This window comes from Macaca mulatta, chromosome 3, assembly GCF_049350105.2.
Source record: "Macaca mulatta isolate MMU2019108-1 chromosome 3, T2T-MMU8v2.0, whole genome shotgun sequence".
NCBI lineage: Eukaryota > Metazoa > Chordata > Mammalia > Primates > Cercopithecidae > Macaca > Macaca mulatta.
The window spans coordinates 142,494,795-142,520,851 of record NC_133408.1 but is presented as its reverse complement, the minus strand read 5'-3'; the positions used below and the strand labels follow the sequence as shown (position 1 = coordinate 142,520,851).

The 26,057-nt window shown below is 39.7% G+C and overlaps 2 protein-coding genes across 4 annotated transcripts in view; one reads left to right on the top strand and one right to left on the bottom strand.

The window, feature by feature from the left end:
- The window catches only part of FBXL13 (F-box and leucine rich repeat protein 13), a 272,579-nt gene extending 257,358 nt beyond the window's left edge, over positions 1 to 15,221 (top strand). The window contains exons 20-21 of the mRNA XM_015134552.3: positions 4,174 to 4,337; positions 12,878 to 15,221. Coding sequence (XP_014990038.3) covers positions 4,174 to 4,337; positions 12,878 to 13,067 — 354 coding nt within the window. The 3' untranslated portion in view covers positions 13,068 to 15,221. The remainder of the gene's footprint in view (positions 1 to 4,173; positions 4,338 to 12,877) is intronic.
- A 1,939-nt stretch (positions 15,222 to 17,160) lies between these two features.
- Positions 17,161 to 26,057, bottom strand: part of FAM185A (family with sequence similarity 185 member A) — a 65,672-nt gene continuing 56,775 nt past the window's right edge. For 2 of the 3 annotated variants that reach the window (XM_001084177.5, XM_015134567.3), the window contains one exon: positions 18,074 to 18,232. In XM_001084177.5, the coding sequence (XP_001084177.2) occupies positions 18,120 to 18,232 (113 nt within the window). In that variant the 3' untranslated portion in view covers positions 18,074 to 18,119. The other variant, XM_028846143.2, reaches the window with a different exon arrangement.

The following is a 26,057-nucleotide window of genomic DNA, read 5'->3' as shown; positions in this document are numbered from 1 at the left end:
TTTCTTACTGCATTAGATTTTCATTAGTTAATATCTCATGAAACCAACTGTCATTAACCTAAAAGTTCATTTTGTGGACTATTCAGCCCCTTTCTTGCCATCCATCTTCAAGGCAGTTTTTTCTTGGGATGATCACCAGAAGTGCTAGTAAAATTACCTGACTTCCAACACAATCAAAACAGGACTTGGAGGGGAGGGGGCAAAGGGGAGGAGAAACAAAAGTATAATTCAGCAAACTGAAAGCCAACAGTCAAGTTCTCTTTTGTATAAAGAGGTTCTACTAAAAACAAAAACAAAAACAAAAACCTATCCCATATATTAATGGCAAAGGAAATGAATAATCAAAATTATAGCTACCATTTATTGAGTGCTTTCTTTATGCTAGTCACTGGTCACATACATGTTCTCCTTTAGTTCTTTGGCAATCTTGGGTAACCATTCTACAAATGGGGAAACTGAGGCTCAGAGAATTTAAGCAACTTATACCTATGGTCACAACTGAAGAGTGCCAGAGCCGGGGGATTCAAATCAGAGAAAATACTACGAGTAAACGATGTAGAAAAAGATCCAACATAAGAAAGAAATCCAACTTAAAACATTATTATTTGAAGTATCATTTATTACCTACCAAATTGCACATTTTTTAATGGTAATGCCCAGTGGTTGGCAGGGGGTCAGTGAAACTGGTCCTTATATTGTAGATAGCATTATAGATGGGTTTAATCCTTTTGTGAAGCAATATGAAAATACGTAAACAAGAGCCACAAAAGCGGTCATACCTGGTCTTTGCCCAGTTTCTGTTGTGTATAACAGAATACCTGAAACTGGGTAATTTATAAGAACAAAATTTATTTAGTAATATTACATTTCTGGAGGCAAGGTCAAGGTGGAGCATTTGGTGGAGAACCTTCTTGCTGGCAAGGACTCTCTGCAGAGTTCTAAGGCAATGCAGGGCATCACATGGCAAGGGAGCTGAGCATGTTAACAGGCTAGTTCAGATCTTTCTTCTTCTTATAAAGTCACCAGTCCCACTCCCATGATAACACATTAATCCACTGATGAGAGCAGAGCCTTCATGACCCGATCACCTCTTAAGGGCCCTACCTCTCAATACTGCCACATCTTGGATTAAGTTTCAACATGAGTTTTGGAGGGAACAAACATTCAAACTATAGCATACAAATCCACTTTCTGAATCTATCCTAAGGTAAACAGTCCAAAACTTGGAAAAGACTATATTTATGAACAGTCATCAAAATGTTATTTAAATAGTAAAAACTTAAGAACAATGGAAATGACCAGAAATATGTGAATGATAAACTAAACTACATCTACTAAATAAAACATTTTATAATAATTAAAGATTGTGAATATGAAGACTGTGCAGTAGTATGAGAATGCACTAGGAAAAACAAAAAAGCAAGATGAAAGCAAGGTTTGGTGGTGTGCAGCTATGTTTCCAGCCCCTTGGCAGGCTACGACAAGAAGACAGCTTGAGCCCAGGTGTTCCAGGCCAGCCTGGGAAACATGGTGAAACCCAACTTGAAAAAGAAAAAAAAAAAAAGGCCAGGCACGGTGGCTCATGCCTGTAATCCCAGCACTTTAGGAGGCCAAGGTGGGCGGATCACTTGAGGTCATCAGTTTGAGACCAGCCTGACCAACATTACTAAACACACAAAAATTAGTTGGGCGTGGTGGTGGGCGCCTGTAATCTCAGCTACACAGGAGGCTGAGGTGGGAGAATTGCTTGAACCTGGGAGGCGGAGGTTGCAGTGAGCCGAACTCGTGCCACTGTACTCCAGCTTGGGCAACAGAGGAAAAAAAAAAAAGGGAGGATGCAAAATAAATGTAATTACTATATTTACAAATCTGTTAATGGGGATAGGAATGGGGAACTAGCAAGAAATATTCCAGAACACTAAAAGTAGTTATGTTAAGGTGATAAATTTGTAATTGTTTTCTTTTGCTATTATTGCTATTTTTTGGCAATGTGCTTATATTATTTCTAAAATATAAAATAATTTCATTAAAAAATAAACCAAAACATTTTTTCAAGGAATCAAAAGTAGTTGTGTTGGAAGTAACACAATCTGCCCAATGAGGCTGAGACCAGGCCCTTATATCTGGGAGTTAAAAATGTAGCAAAGTTATTTCCATCTCCAGTTTCCAGCCCTTAATCCATAAATCCCAACGACATCACGTCAGTCATTGAACAACTTGAGCTACTGATCTGCAGGAACTGTCAGGCTCTTTTTCAGCTCTCCTAGTATCAAACCAAAGCTGCTACTCTGAACTCCACCTTCCCTGGACTTTTCCATCACTTTGTTGTCCCTCCTTTTTTCTACAATTCTGAGGGCTTTTTTTTTTTTTTCCTTTTATCAATGACATCAGATCCTCAGAGATCAACCTATTATGGCAGGAATGTCTGAGACACTTTTGTGGAGTCAGTTGTAATGTTTAACCTTGGTCCTGAGCGTGTTCTGGAAACAAAGCATGTTTAGACAATGACAGCATCTCTTTTTCCAAAGTTAAAAAGTATATATTTCAAACTGAAGTGTTTTTCTGGATAATTCTTTTTTTTTTTTTTTTTGGATAATTCTTTTAACTTTATGTTAAAACAAGAGCCAAGCCTCATGGCCTATGTTTTTTAGAATATTCAAACATTTAAAATAAGAAATTGAATGCAGTTGGAAAAAAATTCCTTCGGAGAGATAAATCTAGTTGATTCTGCAGCAAGGCTCAGTTTAGCTATAAATTTGAAAGCTAGTCCTGGAGTGAGTGAAATAATCTAAGTAGTATAGTTGAATTACCTCTGTAGGACATCTGGGCAAAACTGTGAGATGTTGGAACCCTTGGCAGGATATTTCAGAGTGGGATTTGGGTAGTATCTGTGGCTTCTGCTTCTCATTCTCCCCTTGCTTCCAAACATCTGTCTGGCCTACTTGTCCCTTTCCAGAACTAGGTTACTCCATCTTTTTTACATCTAAACCAACAGTGATGTCCAGGTCCCTTCTCATAGTAATATGAGCCTGTCTGCAGATTAACTTCGGAGGATATATATTTTGTAGTTTTGTAACATGTAATGTTATTAAACATATATTTTCACATTGATGATGCCTTAGGATTTTAAACTTAAAGCCAAATCCCATCTCTATAGCATTTCATAAGTTGCTCATATTGGTGTAACAGGTATTACTAAAAAATTTTGATGAAGTTTCCCATCCAAACCAGAGGACTCTTAAATGAAAATAACAGCAAGATCACAACTTTGTGTGTGTGTGTGTTGGGGGGGGTGTGTGGGGCACAGGGTCCCGCTCTGTCACTGAGGCTGTGTCACCCAGTGCAGTGGCGTGATCTTGACTCACTGCATCACTGACCTCCCAGGCTCAAACAATCCTCCCACCTCAGCCTCCCAAGTAGCTGGGACTACAGGCACATGTCACCATGCCCAGCTAATTTTTGTATTTTGTATTGGGAGTTTCACCATGTGGCCCAGGCTGGTCTCGAACTGGGCTCTAGCAATCTGCCTGCCTCAGCCTACCAAAGTGCTGGGATTATAGGCATGAGCCACCGTGCCTTGCTAAGATCATAATTTCTATTGGTGCTACTTGAGGCAGATATTTTACTGTTCTGACCTTATTTGGAAACAGCTAAACAACTCACTTGAATTGTAGGCCCATTATGTGACAAGCTGGGGGAAAAAGAATTTGCAAGTGTCTGATTTTGTTACTCTATTTGTTATGAATTGAATGTTTGTCCTTCAAAAATTCTTATGTTGAAACCCTAACTCCCACTGTGACAGTAATAGAAAGTGGGGCCTTTGGAAGTAAACAGGTTTAGAAGAGATCATAAGGGTAGAGCTCTCATGATGGGATTATGGCCATATAAGAAGAGAAAGACTAGAGCTCTCTCTCTCTCTCTGCCATGTTAGAAGATAGCAAGAATGGAAGCATCTGCAAATAAGGAGGGACTTCCCAAGATACCAATTGCAGGTACCTCTATCTTTATCTTGATCTTGGACTTCCCAGCCTCTAGAACTGTGAGAAATAAATGTTTGATGTTTAAGCTACACAGTCTGTGGTAGTTTATTATAGTCGCCCAAAGTGACTAAGGCACTGTTCTTCCCTGAGATAGTGTTTGAATAGCCAGTACTTACTTTGGCTCTGTGTTCAGATTACTGACTCAGCGATGGAGATGTTATCGGCAAAATGCCATTACCTGCACATTTTGGATATCTCTGGTTGTGTCCTGCTTACTGACCAAATCCTTGAGGACCTTCAGATAGGCTGCAAACAGCTCCGGATCCTTAAGATGCAATACTGCACAAATATTTCCAAGTAAGTATGTACCTGACTATGACAAACTTTGAGAACTACTTTCTGAGAAAACATAGTATATGGCTGTAAGGTTCATAATACATAGCAGCTTTCAGTGTTAGGAAGTTTCATTTCATTTTATTTTTTGCCTAATTGAAGCTAACATTGTGAGCTGTTCTAAAATGGCCTTTGTGGTTTCCTATCCCTTTTCCAGTAGGCCTTTTACTTTAAGCATCTTCCCTTCCTTGACTAAGCAGGTGTCCAAAGCTTTAACTCTAGCTCTTTCTCTGCTCATTTCTTAAAATACAGTCCATTCAGTTAATCTCCCCTAGAGGATTACGAGAATCATCTGATTAAACAAGCTCACAAGTTTTTGCCTCTTGACTGAGGGCAAAAATGTGCAAGTATTTTAACTGACCTGATAAAGTAACATATGAAATGCTTAAAATGAGAATCCTTGACCATTCCCTGAAATAGAAGATAAGGTTCTATTGGGCAGGTGTGAAAAATTAATACCAAGAATTAATATTATCAAAGTATAAAGTGCACAATGTGGCCCACGCATGTAGATTTCACAGAGGAACTTTCTTAATTAAGTAGTTATGGCATGAGCTGAACCATGAGCTCTGGTTACTTGAGGCCTGAGGAAGAAAATGGTTTCTTATCCAAGGAAGTGTGAGTTAAAATGAAATGGAAAAAAGAAAGAAAAATTACTTGTAAAACAGCCATTCCCACTGGGCCCAGGCCTGCAGCGGGAGGGCAGCCAGCTGGAGCTAGATCAGAGAGAAGGGGGTAGGTCCTTGAAAATTTTTGAGGAGGGGTGGAGACTCAACCCTTCATGATAGGTCTGGAGATAACTCTGATATGAATACTATTAACCTCATTTAAAGAACATACAATGAAATAGGGTCCTAGGAGTCTCTGCCAAACTTGTTAGATTATTAACAGACAACTTTGGGCAAGATGACAGTGAATGAATAATGTGTTACTCAAAGGAGTTTAGCTTCTAATCTTTTGATTGTATTTTGCCATTCACTATTTATAAGAGGTAATATTACTGAACTTCTAATAAGTAAGATTCTAGAATGAATGGAGATTTTCTGGCAAGGGGCTCTTTGAACCTAATCATGGTGTGATGCTATGGTTTGAATGTGTTCCCCCAAGTTCATGTGTTGAAAATTAATCCTCAATGCAACATTATTGAGAGGTGTGACCTTTTCAGAGGTGATTAGGTGATGAGGGCTCTGCCCTCATGAATAGACAAATGCTATTATCGTGGAAGTGAGTGAGTTATCACGGGAGTGGGTTCCTGATAAAAGGATGAGTTAGGGCTCCTTCTCTCCTGCTATGGGATGATACAAGAAGGCCCCTTGCCAGTTGCTGGCACCTGATATTGGACTTCCCAGCCTCTATAACTATAAGAAATAAATTTCTTTTCTTTATAAATTACCCAGTCTGTAGTATTCTGTTATAGCAACACAAAATGGACCAAGACATATAGGACACTGAAGTATGATTAATATAGTGACTGGTCAAGAAGACCCAGGATATCCAGTAACATCCGAATCCTGCCTTTAACTGCTCAGTCTTCTTGCTGGGTCCCTAGATTTAATAAATATACGTGCAAAAAAAATAAAACAAGGCATAGTAAGACTTGGCTACTAGCTGGGCTTTGTCCCAAAACCCCAATGCAGAACTCTAATTAACCAGCTATAGCTATGAAAAATTCCATTGTCTAAGCCGTGACAGCCAAAGGCCTATTTTGTCTTCTGCAATCAAACTTGGCTGTCCCTATCCACAAGAAGCAGGCAGAGACTTGGCCCTAATGCTTAGAAAGGGGCTGGTTTTGTGTGTGCACTTCGTTGTCTAAAGAGGCCACACCACTACCCTTTAGTCTCCCTGAAAGCTCCACCTTTGCTTAGCTCTAGCAGGAAAGAGGCCTAGAATCCCTTGATTCCATCTTTGTCTAGCGATGGAGAAAGACAGTCCTCACTGCAGAGTAGCTTGGAGAGTCCCAGTGTTTGGACTAGTAAGGCTCCAGAAACATCTGTCTTTATGTCCAACATCTAGGAGAGGGTGCTACTTGTCAGTTAGGGGGCTCCTGAAATACCCTGGCCTCAAATTTTTTGATTAGAGAAGTGGTAAGGAGGCCTAGTTGCAGGCAGCTTTTTGGGATCAGCTCTGGGGGCTCTATTTTGCATTTAAATCCTTTGGTGGAGTTGGAAATGCACAGTGTATGTAGACCCTTCAAAACTCAAGCCCTTGATGATCTCTAATTCCTTACCTATGCTCACTCTAATCAGGGCCAGTGTGGCTCCCTCAACTGTAGAGGCTTTGTCTTGTCTGGGTGAAACAGAACCTTTGGCAGGTGGGATAAGAGAGGTTTTTCTGGCTTGGGAAGAAGCTCAGTGACTTTGAATCACAAAGCAATGCTCTCCACATGCTTGATTCCATTTTGAACATGAAAACAATGTATGGTGCAGCCCTTAAGATCCAATTACAGCTGTCAGAAGAGGCTGTTTTATACATAAATTCCCTCATACTCAGTGGAATTTGAAATTACTGCGCCAGCTTTGCAAATCAAAGAGGTCTGCTCAGCTCACCCTTTCTGAACCAGAGGAGTAGCAAACTTTTGGTCAATGAGCAAATTGGCTGTAGCTCTTTTGCAGGAGAGTTTCCCACAGAAGATATGTCTGGCATTCTACCAACCCCAGAGTCTGAAGGGTTTCCAGGAAGTGACCCCAGAAGCGCCATGTGGATGCAAGATAAAGGCTCCTTTATTTCAGGGAGGAATAAGTAACAACTATGATCAGAAAACATGACAAGCTGTTTGTATTTGAAGCAGCTGTGACAGCCAGCCATTCAATTTATGGCCCTCTGTGGGGAAAGGCAACAAGGTAGAAGGAGTGAGAGAGAGGAAGAAAGACCTTCACAATGGCCCCCACAACCCAGGAGGGTCTGAACCACAGAGAACCTGAAGAATTGTATAGTTAGCGAAAAGGCTAATTCAAGAACAGAAAACCAAATAATGCATGTTCGCACTTATAAGTGGGAGCTAAATGATGAGAACACATGGATGGGAACAGGACACACTGGGGCCTGTTGGAGGGTGGAGGGTGGGAAAAGGGAGAGAATTAGGAAGAATAACTAATGGATACTGGGCTTAATACTTGGGTGATGGAATGATCTGTGCAGCAAACCACCATGGCACACGTTTACCTATGTCACAAACCTGTACATCTTGTACATGTACTCCTGAACCTAAAATAAAAGTTGGAAATAAATTTTTGAAAAAAGTAAAGGGAACTTTCTGGTGTATTTGCATCTGGAGCCCAAAACCTTCAATTCTAGAGAACGAGTAGAGTAAGTCTTAGTGGCCTTCAGAGCCCCAGATCACAGTATGAAGATTCCTGGAGGGCCTTCTTAGCAGTTGCTAGAAGCGTAAACTCGAGCAATTCCTACTCTCAGGCATTCTAGGAGATCTGTGTTGCTAAAACATAAAACTCTTATCAGAGTTCTCCTCTCCAGCTCATGGAAAGGTTCAAGCCTTTCTGATGTGGAACTGTTGACTTTTATTATCGGTATGAACAAATAATGTTATTTAACAATTATTTGCCACGTACTGTGCTAAATCCTATTTTACAGATATTATAGAATCCTCACAAATACACTTTATCATCAAAATGGATAAGGAAACTAGTTTAAACAGGTTAAATAACGTGCCCACAGCCACACAAATAAGGAGAGCCCTACTTTGTACCTAGGTCATACTGTGCTGCTTTTTGCCTTTACATTCTCAAGCTTTTTGAAAGCTCTGACATTCAAGAGATGTGGTCAGTAAGGGGAGACACGTGCTCTGCTGTGCCCAATTTATGTCTGATGCACATTTATAAGACAGGCTATGGATTATGAGCAATCCTTGGTGGTGGCTCCAACATTCCCTTTTTTTGCCTACTGAAGAGATTAGAAGGAAATGTGAGCTAGGGCACACAATGTTACTACAGGGCTAACCCTGAATCCCTTTTAATTTATAAGAAACAAAAATCACTAACAAACTTCAGTACAGTGTTGTTATTAACCACCTAAGGTGAAACATTACAACTGTGACATATCATGTTTGAGAATCACTGTTCTATACTGATCCAAAGAAACCTCTCTCACCAGGTTAAATAAGTAATGATGACTAACCACTGCAGCAGATTGGTTCAATTCCCAAATCATTTCATACAGGGTCTCACAGTCACTTAGGCCAAAGCAGAATGGAATGCAGTCAAAGGATTCCATATGTGCTCTATGAAATTTAGAACACACAGTGGTTCCTAAGAATACATTTTCTTTTCAATATTTCCTAGCTCCCATGTGCTGATCATACTGCAGCATCAAGCTATTAAGACAGAAAGGGGAGGGGTGGGGGGAAGAGAGAGAGAGAGAGGTTTCTTGCAGAAATGTAGTTTCTACATTTTTAACGTTCCTGATACCATTCAAAATACATGTGTAAGAGCTTCTGCACAGCAAAAGAAACAATCAACAGAGTAAACATAATGGGAGAAAAATATTCGCAGATTATGCATCCGACAAAGGTCTACTATCCAGAATCTAGAACTTAAATCAACAAGCAAAAACCAAACAACCCCGTTAAAAAGTGGGCAAAAGACATGAATGGACACCTCTCAAAAGAAGACATATAAGTGGCCAACAAACATATGAAAAAATGCTCAACATCACTAATCATCAGAGAAATGCAAAATTACTCACAATGAAGTATCATCTCACACTAATCAGAATGGCTATTATTAAAAAGTCAAAAAATAACAGATACTGGTGAGGACATGGAAAAAAGGGAAGGCTTATACACTGTGGTGGGAATGTAAATTAGGTCAGCGAAAAATGGAAAGCAGTATACAAACTTCTCAAAGAACTAAAATAGAATTACCATTTAACCCAGTAATCCCACTACTGGGTATCTACCCAAAGGAAAAAAAATAATTCTATCAAAAAGACACCTGCACTTGTATGTTTATTGTGGCATCATTCACAATAGCAAAGTCATTGGATCAACCTAACTGCCTGTCAGCGGTGGACTGGATAAAGAAAATGTGGTACATTCAGACCATGGGATGCTACACAGTCATAAAAAATAATGAAATCACGTCCTTTGCAGCAACATGGATGCAGCTGGAGGCCGTTATCCTAAGTGAATTAACACAGAAACAGAAAACCAAATACTGCATGTTCTCACTTAAAAGTGGGAGCTAACCATTTGGACATAAAGATGGAAACAATAAACACCGGGAACTCCAAATGTGGGGAGGCAGGGAGGATGGTGAGGGTTAACAAAGTACCTACTGGGCATCATATTCACTATTTGGCTGATGGGTTCAATACCAGCCCAAACCCCAGCATTATGTAATACACCCACATAACAAACCTACACATGTACACCCTGAATCTATTTTTTTTTTCAAAGGTACATTTGTGCAAACACACAGCTACATAGGATGCTATGATAAAGAACTCAGAAAAACCTTCTGGCAGTCACTTGCCGATCTCTTCTCTTGGCAAGGTCCTGGGTCTTAGGATAGTCAGTCCATGTGAGGATGCCAAAGGTGATGAGGACAGCTAGTCATGGCTAAGGCTTTTCTGAAGGGCAGGCAAGAAGTGGAATAGGGAATAGTCTACACTAGTATCCATAGCTCTCTAAAAATAATCCTAGATTTGCTCCAGGACAGATTCATATTTTCTGTTTTTCCCTAAGACCACCCTTGTTGTGAAAGCACTTAAGACTAAAACAGGCCCTAAAGACACACCAGGTGGAGGAAGCCTTAACCTCCCAGAACTTGAGTCTGGAAGGAGAGTGCATCTGAGATCTGATCCTTTGCTCCCCTCCAGTCAGTAAGGATCACTTCCAATAGTCAGGGGACCCACTGATGTTTGGTTTCACTAAAGCTGTCTGTGGGTGGACTGGAGAGCAGAGCTGGGGTAAGGGGGACGGGGATTAAGGAATGAGTACATTAAAGAAATGTGTATACCAGTGGGCACTTCACCCATGGCTGGGGTTCAACATGCAGCTCATTTCGATTCTGTCCCATCACACTGCATTAAAGGAGTTGTCTCCCTGTTCACTTGCTGTTTTTCTTATATTAAGGAGTCAACATTCTCACCTTTCTTTTTCTTATTTTTTCAAACCCCCACTACTTGCTAATTGTTTTATATCACAATTACCATCTAATTTACCCTGGCTTGTAGCTGACTAAGCAACCATAACACTCAATATTTACACATTCCCAGACTTATCATTAGTAGTACTTATCCTCTTACCAGTTATCTAGAACCCTCAAAACTGTTGCTCTTCTGACATTAAAGGTAAGATGTAACTTAGTGAATCAGGATTTGCAAATCTTTTACTCCCTAAAACACGCATTTCCTTTTCCTGCAGGTCAAGATCATTGTTGCCTCTAACTGTGCTACTCTTGTACTATAGTCAACATCAGTGGCATTGAATGATTATGAACAACTGAGAACTGCAGGGTGTGTCCAGAACTCTGGTGTTTGGGAGGCAGGAGGCAGGAGGGTGTTGGAAATAGGAACATAAGAATGCCCTTCTAGACCAGCAAACCAGCAAAAGCCAAGAGGGTTAAAGGACTTCCCTTCTTGGTGTAAGCTGCTGAAATCTCTCGTTTGAGCTATTCATGATAAGTTTCAGAAAGTTGCAAAGAAATGTAATAAACTCTTAAGTAACTTACTGCCTTCTTAAATAAAAGGAAAATGACAAAGTTTAAAATTATAAATAATTAATGCCATGAAGCTATGTAATAGAAAGAAATTAATTCTATGATCAACTTCCTGTAGATATTTAGAGGAGGAGAAGATTGGGTTTGAGCCATTTCCAAGGAGGCTGGATTGGTTTGGAGTTTTGAAAAATGGATAATGTTTAGGCTGGTAGAGGTGGGTGAAGGGTAACAATGGAGCCTTGCTGTTTAGGACACTGTTTACTCACATGAAACTGATGGTGCCAATGTTATATGCCTCAACATTTGGTATTACGTTTCAGTAAGTCTTAGGGGGAGAAATGTTCAGACAGTGTGTTGAAAGATACGATAAGTTCACCTTTATAGAATTGAAAAGGGAGAAATATCATTAGGAGAATAATATGGGAGAAGCAAAAGATATAAACCCATTACTTTTGCATAGTAATGTTCTACGATGAGGATATATAAAGATTACATAAGAGGTTTAAAATGCAGGATAGCACCTTTAAAAAAGATAAAAAAATTAACAGAATGCAAAACATTATCTTTGACAATAAACTTATCATTTTCAAAACTGAGAATAAATATTTCTCTGAAGAGAATAAACTTGTTTGCCAAGTTTTAGTCCATAGGGATTGGTGGCTTCAAACTAGAAATTAGTATATGATCATTGCTTTTACTCAATTTGTTCTTTAAGTATGTAGAAGTTTTGTGTGAGAGCAGATATATCAGTTAAAAAGCAATGTGCTTAGAGGCAGAATTAGCAATGCTTTGGTTATCTCCCTGTTGAGTTTGGTTACAATTATTTTAATACATCTAAAGTTCAACTTAACTGTAACAGCAATTTAAACTGCTATCTCTGTGTTGTTGGGGTTTTTTCTTCCTATTTCATTGCCTTACCTGAACTCATATCGCCATTCAGCACAAACTTAACTCAAAGTGTATGGTAATGCCAGCTCCATATCAATGACTCAGTTTCCAGACTTTTGCAATTAATAACTCAATGTAACATACAGCAAGAGTGGAGAAGGTAGTGCCTTCATGGGTAAACATCACAGTTACTAATTTCTAATCCTACAGAAGTGGTCAATTGCTCATCTCCTTTTTAGTACTAATCTCGTGATTCAAACCAACTTTCTAGGAAAGGAAATTCTTCCTTCTGTCCTCACAATGGCTTTGTTTTCAAGTTAGACATACTTTTTTTCTGATGCCTTCTTTACTTTCTTATTTCCTCCTAAGAAAGACTATAACAGTATTTTTTAATCACTTTGGTCATGGACACCTTTGAGTCACAAACCTCATAAAAATGTGTATTATAGACAAAACTGCATGAACTTTCAGGGAGTACATGGACCTCCCTGAAGTTCATCCATGTAGTCAAAAGGGATCTGTGAAAGGGATCTGTGAACTCTGGGTTAAGAGCTCCTGGCCTGGTGCATGGTCAGCCTTCACAGGTAGGGTGGTTAGGTTACTCCCTCATCAGAGAAACTAGAAATACCAAGGAAGGGGCTTACTCAAAGCAGTGTAAATAAATAGAGGCCTCAGTGTTCCTCTTCCATGGCCATGTGTAGTTTCCTTACCCATTCACTGTATCTGTTAATTTCTGAAGTGGTTGAATCAGAGCTACTGAGGCTTTGGGACCCTCTTTATTTGTACATTTACCCATCTCCTCACTCTCAGCAAGGCAAGAGAGGTCTGATGTGAATTCAAATTGTGACAGTGAATTCTCTAACTCCAAATTTGGTTGAGTTTGAAAATTCTGCACTAGGGATTACTTCTGCAACTAGCTAATGCTAAGCACTGTTATTACAGGAAGGCAGCTCAGAGAATGTCATCTAAAGTTCAGCAGCAGGAATACAACTCTAATGACCCTCCACGTTGGTTTGGCTATGATAGGGAAGGAGACCCTCTTACAGAGCTTGACAATGTAACACCATCTAAAGGAGCCTCAGAATTAACAGTGGAAAAGTCAACATACAGCAGTGAAGAGCAAGCAGCGTGACCTTCAGCCTCAAGCAGGAAAAACAACAAATCAAGAACTTGACAAGTTTTCTCCATTTGTTGCAAGTATGTTCACTAGCTGAATCTCAATAACAATGTAAACAAGCAACAAACCATCTTCTGATTCTTATTCCAACTACAAATATTTCCAAATACATCAGTAGTTCTTCTGTCTAAATAATCATGATTTAAAAAAGAAGCCAGGCCGGGAGCAGTGGCTCATGCCTGTAATCCTAGCACTTTGGGAGGCCGAGGCAGGTGGATCATAAGGTCAGGAGTTCGAGACCAGCCTGGCCAACATGGTAAAACTCCATCTCCACTAAAACTACAAAAATTAGCTGGCTGTGGTGGTGAGCGCCTGTAATCCCAGCTACTCGGGTGGCTGAGGCAGAGGACTCGCTTGAACCTGAGAGGCGGAAGTTGCAGTGAGCCTAGATCACGCCACTACACTCCAGCCTGGGCGAAAGAGCAAGACTCTGTCTCAAAAACAAAACAAAAAACAAACAAAAAAAAGAAGCCAAATCAAGTACTGACTACATAAAATTTCTGCCTAAATTTAATCAAACCAATAGTTTTTTGATGAGATATAAAATGTAAAGTTATATGAAACAACCCTGAGAGATGAGATTTTTTTTTTATAAGAAATTAAGAAATTTTTCTCTAGAAAGGAAAAAGAAAGCAGAGATGGCCATATGTCAAACTAAGAGTTTGAGCCAGGGCCATAACTTTAAGGATCTGTGGTGCTTTATAAAGTTTTATAAAGAATACAGACATATATTAATATTTTCAAAGGAAATGTGGCTTTCCTGTGGTTTCCAGACATTTAACAACAAAAGAGAACTAAATGCCACCAATTAACTCTGGACTTATCTCAATATTTGACTTAGTCAGGGGCAAATTAAATAGAAACTAGAACTATCTGAATAGAAAGAATGTCCCTGCAATGTCTCAGAAAGATATTTCTTTAATCAAATTTGCACAATGGAGGAATTCTTAAACTATGCTATGCCAAAAAAGATGCTCCCTCAATTTTATGCTAGGAAGTATGGGTTATTAATTGCATATCTACATATTAGTTTTTAATCAGCTTTAATCTGTGGGTTTTAGTATATGTGCTGCTGAAGCCAGCACATCTGTGGGTTTTTACCATTATTTGATATTATGTAACACTGATGTTGACACAGTCCAAGAGAAAGCACAACTCTGTTCTGACTGCTGCAAACAAGCTATGTCAGCAATATCAGATCAGCCTTTTAACCTATTTCCTCAATTACTTATCTCTCACGTGGAGTTCTCTTTTTGTATTCCACAAGTTTCAAACAAGGATTAAAAACTTAAAGCATCGTTACTTTGAAAAGTTTTAAAAAGATTGTACAAAGTATTATTATAGGTTACCCTGTATTAGCTAAATGCTTTTAGTAATTCTCCCCCACTGAGGTTGATTTGCAAAGTTTTTGAAATAAGGTAATATTACTTAGCTGTGGAAAGGTTCTTAGGAGTGGGCACACAGGCAACAGAATCATTTCAATGGGAAGTTTTAGAACCATAGCCAAGAGACATAAGATGACATAAGAGTACGGTTTTAACCTAAATTTGGAAATTTCTGGCAGCTGCATTAAAGATGTTTTCAAAAATCTGATTCCTAAGTGCCCATGCACACAACTGGAGGAACTTATAAAAGAGGCAATTGCTTTCTAAAGGAATGACACCTGCCCTGGGAAGACCCCGGTAAGAAACACACCCTGTTACGTATTCTCCAGAAACCTAGCAGGTTGCTTTACATTCAGAGCTTGCTCCAAAGCTCTTTGAGTAACATCCTCTCTTAAACAAGAACAGAAGACACATTCATTCATTCCAGGGAGACAAATTTTACAGCTACATAAATGAAAAAAAGGAGTAGAAAAAGTGAGCTATGAAAGGAACCAAGAAGTAAGGTATACAGGTAGAGAAATCTTTTAAGTTCTCAGTGCAAAGTACTCAAAATATCAAAGATATTAGTTAGGTCTTTAGCCCTTAAACATTTCATATTCATAGGTCTGTGTCCAAGAGAGTAAAATATTTCAGCTTTTTCTTTTTGTCTGGGGCTTAACAATGTGATCCAAATATGTACAATTCCATTAATAGTTTAAATATAGTTGACTGCTATTATGCTTATGACTTTTCTGGCTGTGATTGGCTAATTTATTTTTAGTCATGAAAATGTTTATGTAATTGCATGAAGGTGAAAAAAGATTATAAAAATTGCCTCACTGCCACACAGTTTCCTCTACTTAATAGTATAACACACCCCAACCATACCAAATATACCAATGTGTAAGTATCTTTCAGACTTGTATACATTCTCATTTCATGAAGGGTGAACTAAAAGGAGACTTTGAGATACCCTACAAAGCTGACTTTTGTTTCATAAATAAAGAAGTTAAAAACAGAACTCTAAAGAAATGGCATATTAATGAAAAGGAGGCTGGGCACAGTGGTTCATGCCTATAATCGCAGCACTTTGGGAGGCCAAGGCAGAAGGACAACTTGAGGCCAGGAGTTCGAGACCTGATGAATTTGTAAGACCCACCTCTATAAAAAATTAAAAAATTAGAGCAGGCATGGTGGTGCCTGTCTGTAATTCCAGCAACTCAGGAGGCTGAGGCAGGAGAATGCCTGAGGCCAGGAGTTTAAGGCTTCAGTGAGCTATGATCATGCCACTGCACTCCAGCCTGGGCAACAGAGTGAGACCTCAGAAAAAAAGAAAAAGATAATCATAAATAATATTTGGAAAGGTTTGTTAAAAATTAAGTGTTTAAGAATGGACTTCTCCTGGCCCAGTGCAGTGACTCACACCTGTAATCCCAGCACTTTGGGAGGCCGAGGCAGGCAGATCACATGAGGCCAGGAGTTCAAGACCAGCCTGACCAACATGGTAAAACCCATCTCTAGTAAAAATACAAAAATTAGCTGGGCATGGTGGCGTGCACCTGTAATGCTAGCTACTCTGGTGGCTGAGGCATGGGAATTGCTTGAATCTGAGAGGCAGAGGTTGCAGTGAGCCAAGATTGTGCCACTGTACTCCAGCCTGAGTGGCAGAGCGAGACCCTGTCCCAAAAAAGAAAAAAAAATGGACTCATCTTAATCATAAAAAATATAATCCAAGCGATTTAGGCCATTCTTGTTTTGCTATAAGGAATACCTGAGACTGGGTGATTTATAAAGAAAAGAGGTTTAATTGGCTCACAAGGTTTAATTGATTCTGCAGGCTGTGAAAGCATTGCATGGGCACCTGCTTGGCTTCTGGGGAGGCCTTAGGGAGCTTTTCCTCATGGCAGAAGGCAAAGTGGGAGCAGGTACATCACATGGCAAGAGCAGAAGCAAGAGAGGGGGAAGATGCCCACACCTTTAAACAGTCAGATCTTGTGAGAACTCACTATCATGAGGATAGAACCAAGAAGGTGGTGGTAACAATCAGTGAGAAATCTGCTCACATGATCCAATCAGGCCCCACCTCCAACACTGGGGATTACATTTCATCATGAGATTTTGGGGGACAGATATCCAAACTACATCACCAAAAGATAGGTCTGGTCTTATAGTATTATATAACTTATTTATTTATTTTAATTAATTTTATCGAGACGGAGTCTCACTCTGTTGCCCAGGCTGGAGTGCAGTGGTGTGATCTCGGCTCACTGCAACCTCTGCCTCCCAGGTTCAAGCAATTCTCCTGCCTCCGCCTCCCGAATAGCTGGCATTACAGGGATGAACCACCATACCCAGCTAATTTTTTTTTGTATTTCTAGTAGAGATGGGGGTTTCACCATGTTGGCCAGGCTGGTCTCGAACTCCTGACCTCAAGTGATCCATCCACCTTGGCCTCCCAGAGTGCTGGGATTACAGTCATGAGCCACTGTGCCTGGCCAGTATTATGTAATTTAAATATTCCAGGAATAGAGATGTTTGAAAGAAATTAAATTCATAAAATATCTTTATACAGTATACCTTTATAAAAATCTGTCTTCATACATCAAGCTATAAAATAGCTGTTTCTTTCCTCCTAATGAGCTATATCTTAAATTACACAAAAGATATTAACAATCAGTAGCAACTGCTTCACATACGTGTTTTTTATTTACAGCTTAAATTTACATTGATGCCATAAGAGGTACTAAGTAGAAAACCTGTCATGTGAGAGCTACATTATAAAGAATTCTAAGCTAATTGCCCCCACATGATGGATGCCTTTGTATAATCTCCTTCCCTTGAGTGGGAGTGGAAACTGAATGCGATGGGCCATCACTCCTATGAATGTTACATTATATGGCAAAACAAATGTTATCCTGGGTGGGCCTGACCTAATCGAGTGAGCCCTTTAAAAGTATATATTCTTCCAGCTGGTTGCAGAAGAAGTCAGATATTCAAAGCATGAGAAGAACTCAGTGCATCACTGCTGGCTTGAAGATGGAGGGGCAACATGAGAAGGCCTGTGGGTGGCCTCTAGAAGCTTAGAGTGATTGCTGGCTGACAGCCAGCAAGAAAATGGAGACCTCAGTCATCCAGTCACAAGGAACCGGATTTTCCCAATAATCTGAATGAAGTTGGAAGTAGATTTCTTCCCAGAGACTCTAGATGAGAACTCAGCCTGGCCAAAATCTTGATTCTAGCCATGTGATTCCCTGAGCAGAGAACCTAGACATACTGGGCTCTTGGCCTACACAACTGTGAGCTGTAAATGAGTATTATTTTATGCTGCTAAATTTGTGGTAATTTGTTATACAGCAGTAGAAAATGAAAACAATAGCAAAGTACACATTTTGAAAAAGCCTCCCAAAACAGTTCACCAGTATTCATTCTCAATTTGTTGTTTTCAACCTTTATATGAACGGTGGGATTTACATTTTTGTAGTCACAGATCTGCGAATCATTGTTAAAAATCATAAATCCGGGAGGCGGAGCTTGTAGTGAGCTGAGATCCGGCCACTGCACTCCAGCCTGGGCCACAGAGCGAGACTCCGTCTCAAAAAAAAAAAAAAAAAAAAAAAAATCATAAATCCAAATCAAATCAGTCTTAGTCCTGCAGTTTCAGGGACTGAAACCAGCTTTGCCTTCTAAAACTTACAGTGCCTTTTGGGGCATCAGCCTTAATCCATTTTTCACGTTTGCTTGCTTGATTCATGAGTCCTAAAATACAAAATTGCATAAAGTTATATCAAGAGCATTAATTGACCACATAGATCCTAGCAACACATCTATAAAACTGAAAAACACCTTAGAACATCAAGAATCTTGGTAAAGATAGTCTGAACTGGGAACGAGTTGCAAAGAGGTTATCTGGGCTTGCTCCCCTCCATTCACTTTCTCAGAACAACCCTGCGAGGGAGGCTACTCTGTGTTTTGTTTTGTTTTGTTTTGTTTGAGACAGAGTCTCGCTCTGTTGCCCAGGCTGGCGTACAGTGGCACGATCTCGGCCCACTGCAGCCTCCGCCTCCTGGGTTCAAGCGATTCTCTGGCCTCAGTCTCCCGAGTAGCTGGGACTACAGGCACGTGCCACCATGCCCAGCTAATTTTTTTGTATTTTCAGTAGAGACGGGGTTTCACCATGTTGGCCAGGCTGGTCTTGAACTCCACACCTCAGGTGATCCACCCACCTTGGCCTTCCAAAGTGCTGGGATTACAGGCATGAGCCACCATGCCCAGCCTACCCTGTATTTTTTTCTTTTTTTTTTAAGTAGAGACGGGGTTTCACATGTTGGTCAGGCCAGTCTCAAACTCCTCACCTCGTGATCCACCAGCCCCAGCCTCCCAAAGTACTGGGATTACAGGCATGAGCCACCACGCCCGAGCTCTGTTTTTTATTTGTACAGGATGAGTATCCCTTATCTAAAATGCTTGGGACCAGAATTGTTTCAAATTTCAGATTTTTTTTTTTTTTTTGTAATATTTGGAGAAGACATACTAGTTGAGCATCCCTAATCTGGAGATCTGAAATCCAAATTACTCCAATGAGCATTTCCTTGTTTCATGTTTTGGAGCATTTCAGATTTTGGATTTGGAATGCTCAGCATATATTATTTTTAAATGCAGTCTTAAAAAAGTGCTTTACTGGAGTATAACTGACAAACTACATGTACTTAAAGTATACAATGTAGTAAGTTTTGACATAGGTAAAAATCTGTGAACCATATCTCCTTAATCAAGATAATGAACATATTCATCACTCCCAAAAATGTATTTGTATTCAAGTGCAGTCTTTCCCTCATGCTCCTCCCTTCCTGTCACCCTCCAACCCCCACCCCCTTCAATCACTGATCAGCTTTGTAGCACTATGGATTTGTTGCTTTTTCTAAAATCTTATATAAATGGCATAAATGGGAGTATACAGTTATGCACTTTTAAAAAAAATCCGTCTTCTTTAATTCAGCATAATTATTTTGAGGTTCATCCTCAAGTGGACCATGTATAGGTAGTTTCCTCAACGCTTGCTCATTAGTACTTTGCTGACTGTTCATGGCACCTTCCGCAATCCCCTCTGTGCAGCTTGCTCCCCTCCGGAACTTTCTCTTATGAACTCTGGGCAGCCCTGTCTCTCCAGAAGCTCAGCTCAGAAGCTCAGTCTCCTCTACTCAGGCAGTCTGCTGGGCTCTGCCTGTGCAACCTCTCCCTGCCCTGCAGCCTGGAAACTCTTTCAAGGTCATAGGCTGTGGCAATCACAAAGCTCTCCTTGTTTGTTTCTCAGATCTATTCTTCTAGTTCTATGTTTTCTTTACAAATCAAGGTTATAAAGGTGTTATATGTCCTCTGGAGTTCCACTGCAGTTCTGGATTTAAGAAACCAGTCAAATTGAGATAGAGCAGGGACTGCTTGTAGGGGCCTGTGGGCCCTTCTCAAGCACAAAAATTAAAAAAAAAAAAAAAAGAAAAAAGAAAAATCTTGGGTTCGTTAAAACAATTCCAGGCACCTACCTAAGTAGCCTTAAAAAGCAAATAAGCAGGCAGGTGAGGTGGCTCAAGCCTGTAATCTCAGCACTTTGGGAGACCTAGGTGGGCGGATCACCTGAGGTCAGGAGTTTGAGACCAGACTGGCCAACATGTTGAAACCCTGTCTCTACTAAAAATACAAAAATTAGCCTAGTGTGGTGACAGGTGCCTATAATCCCAGCAATTTGGGAGGCTGAGGTAGGAGAATGGCTTGAACCAGGGAGGCGGTGGTTGCAGTGAGCCGAGATTGTGCCATTGCACTCCAGCCTGAGCAACAAGGATGAAACTACGTCTCGGGGGAAAAAATAAAGCAAACGAGCAACTTAATAACAACAACAACAACATAATAATAGCTTAAAACAATAGCCAAAAAGGTTAAAATAGATGTCTTCTTTTCTGTAAGAACCAAAGACAAAATCTGAACATATGTCTCTGAGTTGTTTCTCAAAAACCTGGACCCCCCACACCAAACAGATCTGCTGGAACGTGGACTTCAGATAAGCGGAAGCTCAAGACTAAACTCTGACCATTGTACATTTCTCAGGGGCCTGGAGAAGGTCATGCCCATGAGCCAGAACTAACATTCTTTTTTGCAGATCCCAAATTTTTAGATAAAGCTTCACTTCCTTAACCAATCAGAAATCAAAGAATCTTTAAATCCACCTATAACCTGCAGCCCCCCTGCTTCTAGATGTCTTGCCTTTTTAGGTCAGACCAATATGTAGGTCCCATGTATCAATTTATGACTTTGCCTATAACCTTTGCCTCCCCACCTTTATTTTAATTAATTTATTTTTTAAATTTTTCCATAGGTTATGGATGTACAGGTGGTGTTTGGTTGCATAACTTCTTTAGTTGTGATTTGTGAGATTTTGGTGCACCCACCACTTGAGCAGTATACACTGCATCCCATTTGTAGTCTTTTATCCCTCACCCCCATCCCAACCTTCCCCCCAAGTCCCCAAAATCCATTGTATCACTCTTATGCCTTTGCGTCCTCATAGCTTAGCTCTCACATATCAGTGGGAGCCTATGATGTTTGGTTTTCCGTTCCTGAGTTACTTCACTTAGAATAATAGTCTCCAATCTCATCCAAGTCACTGTGAATGCCGTTAATTCATTCCTTTTTATGACCGAGCGGTGTTCCATCATGTGTGTGTGTATATATATATATATTCCACAGTTTCTTTATCCACTTGTTGATTGATGGGTATTTGGGTTGGTTCCTTGATTTTGCAATTGCAAATTGTGCTGCTATAAGCATGCCTGTGCAAGTGTCTTTTTCGTACAATGACTTCTTTTCCTCTGGGTAGATATCCAGTAGTGGGACTGCTGGATCAGATGGTAGTTCTACTTTTAGTTCTTTAAGGAGTCTCCACACTGTTTTCCATAGTGATTGTGCCAGTTTACATTCTCACCAGCAGTGTAGAAGTGTAACCTGATCACCACATCCACACCAACATCTACTTTTTTTTGATTTTTTGATTATTCTTGCAGGAGTAAGGTGGTTTTGATTTGCATTTCCCTGATCATTAGTGATATTGAGCATTTTTTCATATGTTCATTGGCCATTTGTATATCTTCTTATGAGAATTGTCCAGTCATGTCCTTAGCCCAATTTTTGATGGGATTGTTTTTTTCTTACTGATTTGTTTGAGTTCGTTGTAAATTGTGGATATTAGTCCTTTGTCAGATGTATAGATTGTGAAGATTTTCTCCCACTCTGTGGGTTGTCTGTTTACTCTGCTGACTGATCCTTTTGCTGTGCAAAAGCTCTTTAGTTTAATTAAGTCCCAGCTATTTATCTTTGTTTTTATTGCATTCTCTTTTGGGTTCTCGGTCATGAAATCCTTGCCTAAGCCAATGTCTAGAAGGGTTTTTCTAATGTTATCTTCTAGAATTTTTAGTTTCAGGTCTTAGATTTAAGTCTTTAATCCATCTTGAGTTGATTTTTGTGTAAGGTGAGAGATGAGGATGCAGTTTCATTCTCCTACATGTGACTAGCCAATTATCCCAGCACTGTTTGTTGAAAAGGGTGTCCTTTCCCCACTTTGTGTTTTTGTTTGCTTTCTTGAAGATCAGTTGGCTGTAAGTGTTTGGGTTTATTTCTGAGTTCTCTATTCTGTTGCATTGGTCTGTGTGCCTATTATTATACCAGTACCATGCTGTTTTGGTGACTATGGCCTTAAAGTATAGTTTGAAGTCTGGTAATATGATGCCTCAGGATTTGTTCTTTTTGCTTAGTCTTGCTTTAGCTATGTGGGCTCTTTTTCAGTTCAATATGAATTTTAGAATTGTTTTCTCTCTGTGAAGAATGATGGTGGTTTTTTGATGGGGATTGTGTTGAATTTGTAGATTGCTTTTGGCAGTATGGTCATTTTCACAATATTGATTCTACCCATCCATGAGCATGGGATGTGTTTCCATTTGTTTGTGTCATCTATGATGTCTTTCAGCAGTGTTTTGTAGCTTTCCTTGTAGAGGTCTTTCACCTCCTTGGCTAGGTATATTCCTAAGTACTTCATTTTTTTGTATTTTAAAAGGGGTTGCATTCTTGATTTGATTATCTGCTTGGTTGCTGTTGGTGTTTAGAAGAGCTACTGATTTGTGTACATTCATTTTGTATCTTGAAACTTTGCCGAATTCTTTTATCAGTTCTAGGAGCTTTCTAGAGGAGTCTTTAGGGTTTTTGAGGTAAATAATCATATCACCAGCAAACAGTGACAGTTTGACTTCCTCTTTACCAATTTGGATACCCTTTATTTCTTTCTCTTGTCTGACTGCTCTGGCTAGGACTTCCAGTACTGTGTTGAAGAGGAGTGGTGACAGCGGGCATCCTTGTCTTGTTTCATTTCTCAGAGGGAATGCTTTCAACTTTTTCGCATTCAATATTATGTTAGCTGTGAGTTTGTCATAGATGGCTTTTATTACATTGAGGTATGTCTCTTGTATGCCGATTTTGCTGAGAGTTTTAATCATAAAGAAATGCTGGATTTTGTCAAATGCTTTTTCTGTATCTATTGAGATGATAATGTGATCTTTGTTTTTAATTCTGTTTATGTGGTGTATCACATTTATTGACTTGCATATGTTAAACCATCCCTGCATTCCTGGTATGAAACCCACCTGATCATGGTGGATTGTCTTTTTGATATGTTGTTGGATTCGGTTAGCTAGTATTTTGTTAGGAATTTTAGCATTTACGTTCATCAGGGATATCAGTCTGTAGTTTTCTTTTTTTGGTTGTATCCTTTCCTGGTATTGGTATTAGAGTAATGCTGGCTTCATAGACTGAATTAGGGAGGGTTCCTTCTTTCTCTATCTTGTGGAATAGTGTCAATAGGATTGGTACCAATTCTTCTTTGAATGTCTGGTAGAATTCTGCTGTGAATCCATCTGGTTCTGGACTTTTTTGGTTGGTAATTTTTAATTACCACTTCAATCTCCTGCTTGTTATTGATCTGCTCAGGGTATCTAATTCTTCCTGATTTAAGCCAGGAAGGTTGTATCTTTCCAGGAATTTATCCATCTCTTCTAGGTTTTCTAGTTTATGTGCATAAAGGTGTTCATAGTAGCCTTGAATGGTCTTTCATATTTCTGCTCCCATTTTGTTTCTTATTTAGGTTATTTGGATTTTCTCTCTTCTTTTCTTGGTTAATCTTACTAATGATCTATCAATTTTATCTATCTTTTCAAGGAACCAGCATTTTTTTCATTTATCTTCTGTATTTTTTTGTTTGTTTCAATTTCATTTAGTTCTTCTCTGATCTTGGTTATTTCCTTTCTTCTGCTGGGTTTGGGTTTGGTTTGTTCTTGTTTCTCTAGTTCCTTGACATGTGACCTTAGAATGTCAGTTTGTGCTCTTTCAGTCTTTTTGATGTAGGCATTTAGGGCTATGAACTTTCCTCTTAGGAGGAAAAGTAGCCTTAGGTGGCCTTTGTGGTATCCCAGCAGTTTTGATAGGTTGTGTCACTATTGTCCTTCAGTTCAAAGAATTGTTAAATTTCCATCTTGATTTTGTTTTTGACCCAGTGATCATTCAGGTGCAGATTATTTAATTTCCATATATTTGCATGGTTTTGAAGGTTCCTTTTGGAGTTGATTTCCAGTTTTATTCCACTGTGGTCTGTGAGAGTGCTTGATATAATTTCAACTTTCTTAAATTTATTGAGGCTCATTTTGTGGCCTATCATATGGTCTATCTTGGAGAAAGTTCCATGTGCTGTTGAATAGAATGTGTATTCTGCAGTTGTTGGATGGAATGTTCTGTATATATCTGTTAAGTCCATTTGTTCCAAGGTATAGTTTAAATCCATTTTTTCTTCATTGACTTTCAGTCTTGATGGCCTGTCCAGTGCTGTCAGTGGAGTAATGAAGTCCCCAATTACTCCTGCTCACTTGTGGTGTCCACTTGCATGAAATGCCTTTTTCCACCCCTTGACCTTAAGTTTATGTGAGTCCTTATTAGCTGAGTCTCTTCAAGCAGCAGATAGTTGGTTAGTAAATTCTTATTCATTCTGCAGTTCTTATCTTTTAAGTGGAGCATTTAGGCCATTTACATTCAATGTTAGTATTGAGATATGAGGTAGCATTCCATTCATCATTTTATTTGTTGCCTGTGTACTTTGGTTTTTGTGTTTCTGTTTTTTAAACTGTATTTTTTTTTTTTTTTTTTGAGACGGAGTCTCACGCTGTTGCCCAGGCTGGAGTGCAGTGGCGCGATCTCGGCTCACTGCAAGCTCCGCCTCCCGGGTTCCCGCCATTCTCCTGCCTCAGCCTCCTGAGTAGCTGGGACTACAGGCGCCCGCCACCGCACCCGGCTAATTTTTTGTATTTTTAGTAGAGACGGGGTTTCACTGTGGTCTCGATCTCCTGACCTTGTGATCCGCCCGCCTTGGCCTCCCAAAGTGCTGGGATTACAGGCGTGAGCCACCGCGCCCGGCCTGTATTTTTGTTTTATAGGTCCTGTGGGATTTATGTCTTAAAGAGGTTCTGTTTTGATGTGTTTCCAGTATTTGTTTTAAGATTTAGAGCTCCTTTTAGCAGTTCTTGTAGTGGTGGCTTGGTAGTGACGAATTCTCTCAGCATTTGTTTATCTGAAAAAGCCTGTATCTTTCATACACGATGCCTAGTTTCGCTGGAAACAAAATTCTTGGATGAGAATTGTTTTGTTTGAGGAGGCTGAAGATGGGCCCCAATCCTTTCTAGCTTCTAGGGTTTCTACTGAAAATCTGCTGTTAATCTGATAGGTTTTCCTTTATAGGTTACCTGGTGCTTTTGTCTCACAGTTTAGATTCTTTGTTTTGTCTCAACTTTGGATAACCTGATGTCAATGTGCCTATGCGATGATCTTTTTGCGATGAATTTCCCAGGTGTTCTTTGTGCTTCTTGTATTTGGATGTCTAGGTCTCTAGCAAGGCCAGGGAAGTTTTCCTCAATTATTCCCCCAAATATGTTTTCCAAGCTTTTATATTTCTCTTCTTCCTCAGGAACACCAATTATTCTTAGATTTGGTCATTTAACATAATCCCAGACCTCTTGGAGGCTTTGTTCATATTTTCTTATTTTTTCTTTGTTGGATTGGGTTAATTCGAAGACCTTGCCTTTGAGCTCTTAATTTCTGTCTTCTACTTGTTCAATTCTATTGCTGAGACTTTCCAGAGCATTTTGCATGTCTATAAGTGTGTCTGTTTCCTCAAGTTTTTATATATTGTTTTTTATTTACGTTATCTATTTCACTGAATAATATTTCTCCCTTCACTTCTTGTATCATTTTTTGGATTTCCTTGTATTGGGCTTCGTCTTTCTCTGGTCCCTCCCTGATTAGCTTAATAACTAACCTCCTGAATTCTTTTTCAAGGTAAATCAGGGATTTCTTCTTGGTTTGGATCCATTGCTGCTGAGCTAGTGTGATTTTTGCGGGGTTGTTAAAGAGCCTTGTTTTGTCAGAAAACCAACACTTTTTTTTTGGTTCTTTCTCATTTGTGTAGGCTCTGTCAGAGGGAAGGGCTAGGGCTGAAGGCTGTTCA